Source organism: Colias croceus, chromosome 2 (genome assembly GCF_905220415.1).
Source record: "Colias croceus chromosome 2, ilColCroc2.1".
Taxonomy (NCBI): Eukaryota; Metazoa; Arthropoda; class Insecta; order Lepidoptera; family Pieridae; genus Colias; species Colias croceus.
In genome coordinates, this window is record NC_059538.1 from 8,040,503 (window position 1) to 8,050,892 (window position 10,390).

The following is a 10,390-nucleotide window of genomic DNA, read 5'->3' on the forward strand; positions in this document are numbered from 1 at the left end:
TATAAGCGCTTATCGGCGCTGGTAACCCGCGCAGGAAAATATATGAACATGCGCCGATAAGCGCTGATCGGCGCCGACAAGTTCCAACAAGTTTCAACAAACTTGTCGGCACTTGTCGGCGGAAAATTTTTTAGACCTAATCTTGCGTTTTTAGAGGACGCAATTTTATTTTTTTGATGTGTAGGGGGGGGAGGCAGTGTGAAGCTAAAACCAAGTTTGTGGGGTCGCCACCCTTTTCCCACTAACGCCATCTTGAAAATAGCGGTTGAAATGTTGAGTTTTTACGATATATCTCATATACTATTTATCCGATAATTTTTTTTAACATTATTTGTTGCAAATTAAATTCTCTACAACTTTGGTCCAGTAAGTTTTTGTTGTAGATCTATAAATAAAAAAGTTATAAGCGAAAATGTTCATTAATTAGAGTAATTTATATTTTTCAATAAAACTTTTTTTTTATCATTTTACGAAGAAATGATATCAGATCATTTTTGTAAATTGTATTTCGAGGAACAACTTTTATATATGTACGAAATTCATGCTTCTTCCAAACGTGTGCACTCCACTGAAGCTATTCCAAAACCTAGGCCGGCCACATACATCAGTTTTCCTGATACGAATACCGTATGCTTTTTTTTCCGTTCGGAATACCGAGATTAGTTTTGGAATAGCTTATAGCTTATATTATACTCTAAGCTGTATACCTTATACAATCTGTGAATTCGTAATTATCTGTGTCCATTCTGCAGTAATAATTATCTATGGAATTCAACTATTGTCAATTCACAATAGTGTCATGAGGTGTCAACATTCAACAGTCAAATAGAAAATTTTGTCAGTCAGAAAAATGGCGACTTTACTTCCTCGATCCCTAAATTTAGCTGAAACAATATTTCTAAAAAATGGTACCAAGGTACGTTTATGATTTTTTTTATCCATGCGATATAATAACGAAGTACAACATTTTAAAATCAATAAGCGGTGATTGTTCTGTTAATAATACCGTTATTGACTTGAAAATCACCTATATATAATGAATTTTCAATTTTCCTTAGAATTTTTGTAGAAAAATGAAATTTATTACTTGAAATCTTTTCAATTGAGAAAAATATTTTTTGGTGTCTATTTATATTCACGCCCATTTTCATTTCGTTTGCGTTTATGTAATATTTATAAATTCGACCTTGTAATTTTTACTTCGTAGTCCTTACGTCATCAAATTGTCTACCTATTCATACAAACATGATAAATAAATTTGAAATATATAATATAATTTTTAATCATAATAATAACTAAGTTTATATGTAAAATTCGGTCTCTAAATTTGTTCGATATGTGCCTGTCAATCGTAATTAGGCTTGGTCTTTAAATTATTAGCAACATAAAAAAAATAAACATTGTTTTTTTTTATCTATTAACTATAGGTACATTCTTTACATACTCTCTAATGGTTGTCTGTTAAGAATGATTTCCATATTAAAATTGTTAGATGAAGTGTAAAATTTTTAGATGTTCTTCAAATTATTATAGTTTTTAAATGTTGAATGAAAAGGGAGAAAACTGAATACCTATTTACAATGAGGTTACAAAATTATTTCCTTTTTTTATTTAGAATCTTTAAATGTCCCTACATTTAAATATATTATTATAATTTCATAGTATTTAATGCCTTGCTATTTTATAGTTTATAGCAGGAGCAGCAGGGAAGAATCTGCCCAACAAACAACAAGTTCGTAATCTAAATGTCCATGAATATGTCAGCTACACTTTACTGCGAGACAATGGCATTCCTGTTCCAAAATTCAACATTGCAAAAACACAGGACGAGGCAGTCAAGTTCGCCAAGGAACTTAATACCAAAGATATTGTGCTAAAAGCACAGGTAGGTAATGAATAGTCAATTTTATCATATTTTAGCCTAAACTGTTAAAACTCAAGAGAGGAAAATTGAATAGAATTCAACTACATAGACACTTTTACTTAAAAGCAATACAAATATATCTTTCAAGATATATTAAAATAAAATGTGATAGTTTAAGGTTTGATCCGTCATTTTATTTATTTCAATAGTATACTATATTTTAGGTACTCGCTGGAGGAAGGGGTAGGGGAGCATTTAAAAATGGCCTCAAGGGTGGAGTCAGGATGGTTAATACGTAAGTACGGCTTGAGTTATGTAATAAATTAGTCACTGAGGGCCATAAAGTAAACTATACGGAATACATATAGCTATATCATGTTGTTATGTAACTTTGTAATATGTATTGCAGATTTTATTTGCTATTTTATGTGTGAATTAATGTGTAATGTAATATAATTTATTCAACTCATAAACTATATTGTATAGCATATAATATGGTCACTTCTTGTCTTATTAAACATTGAAGTTAAATTGTATAAATATGATAAAGGATACTAAAAAAAGCAAATAATGGTTGCTACTTTTCTTACTAAATAAGATAAGACTATGTGTGAATTGGCAATATGTATGTAAAAACTGCTTTGTATCTATCATGTTTAATTTTGGTGTAATGAGACAAAGATTTGTGTTATACTTTTTATAAATATTGTAGGCCTGAAGACGCAGGAGATATTGTGGGCAAGATGTTAAAGCAGTACCTGGTCACCAAGCAGACAGGTGCAGCTGGTCGCATTTGTAACATGGTGATGGTCACCGAGAGGAAGTTCCCTCGTCGTGAATACTATGTGGCCATTATGATGGAGAGAAGCTTTAATGTCAGTATATGTATTAGCACTTGTTTATTTCTAATCATCTCAAATGATACATCTTCAAAACTTTATTCATCATCAAACATTGTTTATTATAAGTTAGTGAATGAGGTGCATGATAAATTTATTTTACGTAAATGATTAATATTCTTATATCAAGCTTACAATACTTGAGTTTTATAGACATTCTATTTGATTCTTATAATAACACAATTGTCTGAACATTCAAATTAAAGCAAATTATTTATTTGTTAATTTTGGTAATGTAGGGTTCACATTAATTAAAAAATAGTCCACACAATTCGCCAAACAATTGGCATATAAATTTTTATACCTTAATCATTCATTATTTCATATATGACCACAGCAGGTAACAGTCAGGGGTTTATTCCTAGTATTATAATTAGAAAATTGCATATAATAGGTCTTTGTATATGACAATTACATTTAATTTGAGACAATACATTATTAATATTAAACCATGTCAAGTTTATATTTAAATTAATTTCAATTATCATATTATAATTAGAATCAATCACTTAATGCTCGTCAGAGAAAATTATAGAAATTTAAACAGCAAATAATATGCAATTGTAGTAAATAATGTCTGGTAAATCATTTAATTATATTAGAAATAATAGAGGTTCCATTTGATTGATCAAAATATATTATATGATCAAAATATAAATAATAGATCAAAAGATAATTGTATCATAATTAATACATACTTATCAACGGTTGTTTTAAAATTATGTACTTACTAGCTTCCGCCCGCGACTCCGTCCGCGCGGATGTCGGTCTTCGCGTGGATGGTTTATTTCTCCATTTTGAGTAACTCTGACAATTTAACATCTTATAAATATCTATTGGACCCAAATACGGCTAGGCCTATAATAATACGCAACGTGTGTTCGCGGTTCTACAGAACAACGTCTATAAAACTGAAAAGTTAAGATTAATTTTTTTCTATGTATTTTTCCAGGATAAAAAGTATCCTATTTTACGCCCAGGATAATAAGGTATAATTATACCAAGTTTCATCGAAATCGAACCGTTAGTTTTCACGTGATGCCTTCACATACAGACAGACAGACAAAAATTTTTTTAATCACATATTTGGGTTTGGTATCGATCCAGTAACACCCCCTGGTATTTATTTTTTCAATATTTTCAATGTACAGAATTGACCCTTCTACAGATTTATTATATGTATAGAATATAGATATCTTATTATGTATATATCTTAATATGTATTATATATATATATATGTATATCTTGTTATGTATTATATCTTAATATTGTAGGGTCCAGTTATAATTGCATCATCCCAAGGAGGTGTAAACATTGAAGATGTAGCTGCTGAAAATCCAGATGCCATCACCTACGAGCCTATCGATATTGTTTCGGGCATCACTGATGACCAAATTAGCCGCGTCATTGAAAAGGTAAAAACTTAGACAGTATATTAGTATACAAAATATTTGGTATTGAAAAATATATTTTATGAATTAAATCGATTAAAAAAAAGTCTTTAATTAAAAATATGGTATTGTCACCTTTTACAGATAGGTTTGAAGGAACATCAAACTCAGGCATCAGAGATGATCAAGAAGATGTATTCTCTGTTTTTGAGCAAAGATGCTCTACTCATTGAAGTGAACCCCTACGCTGAAGATGCCATTACAGGCGAATGTAAGTTTCATACGCAATAATTTTTTATCAAATAAAGATGGATAATTTTTTATTTTGAAAATTAAACACTCTATGTACTGTTATATTTTTATCATGTGTGAAATTACGATGTATGTAAAAATTTGTACTCATTTGATAGTAATCAACTTAATGTTGATATAACATTGATATTTCTAATTAAATTGGTGTATGTAATTTATAAATACATATTTAGAATGTATGTAGTAATATGATGTTTATTAATTTTAGTCTTCTGCTTGGATGCCAAATTCCGATTCGACGACAACGCTCAGTTCAGACAAAAGGAACTGTTCCAACTGAGGGACATTACTCAAGAAGATCCCAAAGAAATTGAAGCGGCCAAATTCGACTTGAACTACATTGCACTTGATGGTAAGAAATTCTCCTCTGAATGTCTGTTTTATTTCTTTATTAGTATTCTATACAATTTATACTCATCTTTATTCTATGACAAATTCTCAGGTATGTATGTATTTTCAAAATCATATTTACGAAAGTAATAAGAGCTACTTGAAATGTATTTCGTAATATGGCTAATTTACGATGACTTTTTTCGTAACATATATTTTTTGCAAATTCCTAGGTAACATTGGTTGCATGGTGAACGGAGCTGGTCTGGCGATGGCCACCATGGACATCATCAAGTTGTACGGAGGGGACCCGGCCAACTTCCTCGACGTGGGCGGTGGAGCCACTGCTCAGGCTGTGTCTGTATGTATATATTATTTAATTAGAAATATAAATTAAGAAATATAAGAAATATAAATATAAGCTTCGATAATTGGAAATTCTTCATGAATTTTTGACTTCGTAGGATTTGTATTTAAACACTTTTGTGTGCAAATTAAATATCTCTACCCAGAAGTCCATATAAAGATTATATTTATCAATATTATATTTATAAATAATCCCATTCATTACACTCGTCTTATGTAGAAAATATACAATTAATATGATAAGTAATAATACTACAAAAATGTTATTGTTTATAACATTACGATAAATTGTTTTCCTCAAAAGCTTGATAATAGATACAATTGAAATGTACGCGAGCTCAAAGTTCGTAGATTATTAAAGTAACCTTCGCTCATTAATAAATTGGACTCTGACTGGGCAGATGAAGTCAACTAACTACATTATCAGTTCAAAGCAATATTTCAATGTGACATTTCTTTGTGTTCATATCGCATTCAATTGTACTGATTTCAGGAAGCATTTAAAATTATCTTATCGGATCCGAAAGTGTCGGCCATTCTGGTAAACATCTTCGGCGGTATCATGCGGTGTGACGTCATCGCGGAGGGTATTATCAACGCCGCCAAGAATCTTAACATACAGATCCCAGTGATTGTTCGTCTTCAGGTAATCATATAATTACCGCATATAATCGATAATTCCGATATGAATTATTTCGTTTCGTAACAAGCAACACTCGCAGCAAATATATTAGTAACAAATGCATCAAACTCCTTTAACTTCTGGTTTATGAAAAATGAAAAATCTTTATTTCAGTAAAACACAATACAATTATAAGGTTAACAATATAGGAAAATCTGTTGTAACTTATTACACAAAAGTTTTAACAATAGCTCCCACATTAAGAAAACTTGTGTCGTCGTATCAATAATAGTTAACATAACATAGTTAACATAACATAACATCAATCAATAATAATTAACAGTATGTTTTCATGATGTTAAAATGAAAAGACTTCTCATTTAAAGCTTATCTAAAGAAAATCACGATCAAACAGTAAATGTTGCCATATTGGTCCATAAAATCAAGTATCATATTAATTATTAAGCGATTTCTTTTTATTTTGCATTGAGATAATATTACTACGTATGGAGGAGACACCACGAACAAAATCTGTGCGCCATTTTTTGCTCTAACTAAGTTTTAAAAATTATTATCTAGTTAGGTATTTACCGATGTAAGTTATTCCTTTGCACTTTTCCGTATTATTTGTGCAATATCGTAACACACACGAAGGCATATTTGATGCGTTTCACTTTAAGACGAAATACAATCGTGTTTGTGCACCTTTTGGGCTACGCCCCTTGGGTGGAGCATAAGAGCGCGCGGGACGCTTCACGAAAATCCCCTCGCCATGCCACACAACTGAATAGATGACGGAAACATACGGAACTAACGGAGGTTCAATGAACTTTACTTAAATTCTTATATTCGCGCGGTTGAAGCCGAGTAAAGCGATCCGGCAACGTCTTTTCGTTGCCGGACCCATCGGACTAGAAAAACGACCTTTGTTCCTTTGCACGAAGGTCGATTTTTTATTGGTACAAGTCTGGTTACAAAAAGTGAGCTTGCGACTAATTTATTTTATGATGAAATGATTTGTTATTGTTAGAATTGTCGCTACCTATGTAAGTTATTTGAAAATCTTTGTAAACAAAATTTACAGTTTTTCGTCGTGGGGACTTTACGTACAATATGATAATAAAAGTACATAATAGACGCTATTTACGTTTGGTTTTTTTTTACATAATATATATCATATTTGGCTAAAATGTACTTTAAGTGCCGTCGAGTTGGTCAACCAAAATTTTTTTGGGCGAAGGTCTATGCCTAAGTAACTGACCCGTAAAATCTTAACCTGCGGAGATTTATAGTTTTTTAGAAATTAATTATTAAATTTTCATAATTTTTCATACAATTTCGAGCAACCATCTTGACATTTGTTTTTTTTGTTGCGTTTCGTTTTTGCAAATACAACTCTTATACCCATGAATTTTTATTTAATTAATTTACATGTTATTCAATGTTTTTAGCCAAAATAAAATTGTTTTTATAACAATTTTATAGTTATTTTTATAGCTCACTTGCTTCAGTTTTTAAAATCGATTAACTTTTACTTTTAGTATTCAAATAGGTAGCGAGGAGCGAAGCGACGAGCGTGTTAAGTTAACTCTTGAACTGCCGCACGAGCCGAGCGAGCGAAGCGAGCGTGCCGCGGTAGCGGCCTGCGAGTGCCAGAAGCGACTTTAGGGCGATTCCCACTCAAACAAAAAAAACTACGTAGGTTAAAACGTACGTACGTAGGTAACGAAACGCAACAAAAAAAAAAAAACAAATGTCAAGATGGTTACTCGAAATTGTATGAAAAATTATGAAACTTTAATAATTAATTTCTAAAAAACTATAAATATCCGCAGGTTAAGATTTTACGGGTAAGTTACTTAGGCATAGACCTTTCTCCAAGAAAATTTTGGTTGCCCAACTCAACGGCCCTTAAAGTACATTTTTACCTCATATTTATTGAAAAATCAATAACAAAAAAATATTATTTACAAATTTGATTTTTTTTAATAAATATATCCGACATTTTGATATATTTAATATCAGATATATGATATATAATAAGATAGAATTTTGACATTTGATATATTATATAATATAACATAACATAACAGATATTTTCGAATGCTGGTTTTGGTACTATTTTATTGTTCCAATGTTTATCTTCTTGATACGACTTTCATTTTTTCTTCTTCACCTTATTCCGTAAATAAATATGTCTCTTGCTCGTCGCGCTTCGCTGTTAGAAATAAACATACATACACAAATCAGTAATATTTATTGGAAGATGAAATCTCAAAAAATAACTAAAACATTACTTATCTATACCAATAATAAATAAAATTATAAATAAAAATAAAGACGGAGTGCATAAAATTATAAAATCTTGATTTGTGCGTTGCTCAATTCAGACTTAGTAAACATATTACTCCAAAAAATTAAAATAATATTTATTACTAATTATTACAAGTAAAAATAACTTTCAAATTTTGATTTATGCGTTTCTCAAATTAGACTTGTAAATATACCTAGTACCTAATCAATATATTGGAAGTTGAAATCTTTGGACTTGTAGCGGCCGAAAGACATAATAAATATAAATAAGCATGATAAACATCAAAACTACCTATTTGGGTTCAATAACTGTAGTTTTTTCACCTGCCTTCGCAACATTTTCTTCTTAATGTTCTCACCATCAATGTTTTGGCCACCAAAATTCACCATGTTTATGAAAAACTTTAGTATCACTAACACTAAATCACGTATGCGAGTAGACAACGGCACCGCGCGAAAAAGTTGTACAGGACTGCTCTCTAAGACGCGTTAGCGTCGACTAACAGGAGGCAGAACGGCTGAAGCGACCGGCCTACGCGCAATTTTGTGCTAATAATTTATAAATATATTTTTTTAAAATTACTGATGTATTAAATGTAAAATCTAATCCCGCACGTCTCTCAAGAATTGAATGGAAGTGGATGTGGATAAAGTTTCATTGATATTACTTTACTATTGTCCAAATGAAATTGATTGACCGTTTAATTTTTAGGAAACTTCACAACGTTTTTCTGTCGAGGCAAATTCTTTCAATCGTGTTTCGGTTCCCGCACGTCACTAGACAAACTCTTTAATTAAATAAATCCATAAATAAAAAAAATCAAATTGGTAGTTTTGGAAGAAAAAAATTAATTCTCCGTGAGCTCGAAACGTCTGTTTTGGGTCTCATTTCACCTTAAAACAAATAAAAAATGAGCGTGCAGTTACGCCATATGGCGTATGTTGAGCGGAACATAAGTGATGAATGCGGTGTCGTCTCCATATGTATATCTCAATGTTATTTTGTGCTATTTCTATTTCATAATAAAGACTTAATAAATTCTCTAAACAGGGAACAAAAGTGAACGAAGCCCGCAAGTTGATCGCAGAGTCCGGTCTGCGCATCGTGCCGCGCGACGACCTGGACGAAGCGGCCCAGCTCGTGGTGCAGCTCTCAGAGATCGTGTCGCTCGCACGGAAGGCCGGCGTCGAGGTGCAGTTCGACATACCCAGATATATGCTCGAGAAGTAGAACAGTATTAAACACATCTATTTAATCTCATCATTCGAATACCATCAACGTCCTGTGTAGATTAAAACACTATTTATTCGGTAGACTCGGTGCAATTGTTGTTATTAAATGTTAACTCTGCACTCGTTCGCTTTGTTGTTGTAAGAGTAAATTGTTTCGGAAATTTTTATGAACCTCATATTTAGATACTCTTGTAAGTTTTTTTTTTTGTCATCGTGTTATATATAACTTATTTATCGTTTTAGAGTAAGTTGTTTGTATAATGAAATGTATTTTACCGACCGGTTCTGTTCAGTCATTTTTAACACGTAATATTTATGTACGTAATACATAATTTTCTCTATCTCCTCACATCCCAATATAAAATAATGTACAATTAAATTGAACACGTACAGTGTCGTCCAACATAAGTTGGTATAGTGTACCTTGTATTATTAATAAATATAATTATTTCTTGTTATCTTAACATTTCACTGTATGTTAGAGTTCAGATATCGAATTTATAATTAATGAATGTTCGCTTCTGCGCGCTTTGAATTATAAAATCGACTACGACGTCCTACTTACTTAAATAAATTTTATTAAATGATTAACATGTTCGTCATATTGCCAATATACTGGCCGAAACGTGTATCTGCGCAATAAGCAAGTATTATGTACATTGATATATATTATACAATGTGTATGTTCCTTTGTAGATAGATTTCATTATTTTGATTAACGTGTTTAAAGTACAATAAGGTATTTAATTTACCTAAGTGATATTTATTTCTTTGATATGTAATATGATGCAATCATGCCCGTAATAAATATACTTAAATCGATAATGGTATTTTATTTATTCACCCTAGATTTTAGTTTGTAATTCATGTATTTGTTGAATGTATGTAGCATAAATTGTGAAATCGTTAGCGATTAGTAGTTATTGTTCAAGTATTTAAAAGGATTCATTGATTGTTGCCTTGATTATTAATCAATTGGTAGCATGTACCTTCTGATATCAACTATACATATAATTGGATGTATTTCGTTTGAGTTAATTAAAGTAAGCAATAACGTAG

The 10,390-nt window shown here is 31.1% G+C and overlaps 1 protein-coding gene across 1 annotated transcript; it reads left to right on the plus strand.

Annotated features, from left to right (window-relative positions):
* Positions 1 to 773: 773 nt before the first annotated feature.
* Positions 774 to 10,150, plus strand: LOC123700992 (succinate--CoA ligase [ADP-forming] subunit beta, mitochondrial). Its single transcript, XM_045648396.1, has 10 exons — positions 774 to 916; positions 1,688 to 1,885; positions 2,089 to 2,159; positions 2,577 to 2,739; positions 4,039 to 4,179; positions 4,300 to 4,426; positions 4,676 to 4,819; positions 5,031 to 5,158; positions 5,657 to 5,809; positions 9,150 to 10,150. Exons 1-10 carry the CDS (start codon positions 851 to 853, stop codon positions 9,327 to 9,329), a joined length of 1,371 nt encoding a protein of 456 aa, XP_045504352.1. The 5' UTR covers positions 774 to 850; the 3' UTR covers positions 9,330 to 10,150.
* The last annotated feature ends 240 nt before the right edge of the window (positions 10,151 to 10,390 follow it).

Excerpts from the sequence above, each read along its gene's own strand:
- LOC123700992 (XM_045648396.1), top strand. The coding sequence starts at position 851 with ATGGCGACTTTACTTCCTCGATCCCTAAATTTAGCTGAAACAATATTT. Across the intron at positions 2,160-2,576 it reads GGAGTCAGGATGGTTAATAC|GCCTGAAGACGCAGGAGATA; the intron begins GTAAGTACGGCT and ends TAAATATTGTAG. Across the intron at positions 4,820-5,030 it reads GAACTACATTGCACTTGATG|GTAACATTGGTTGCATGGTG; the intron begins GTAAGAAATTCT and ends GCAAATTCCTAG.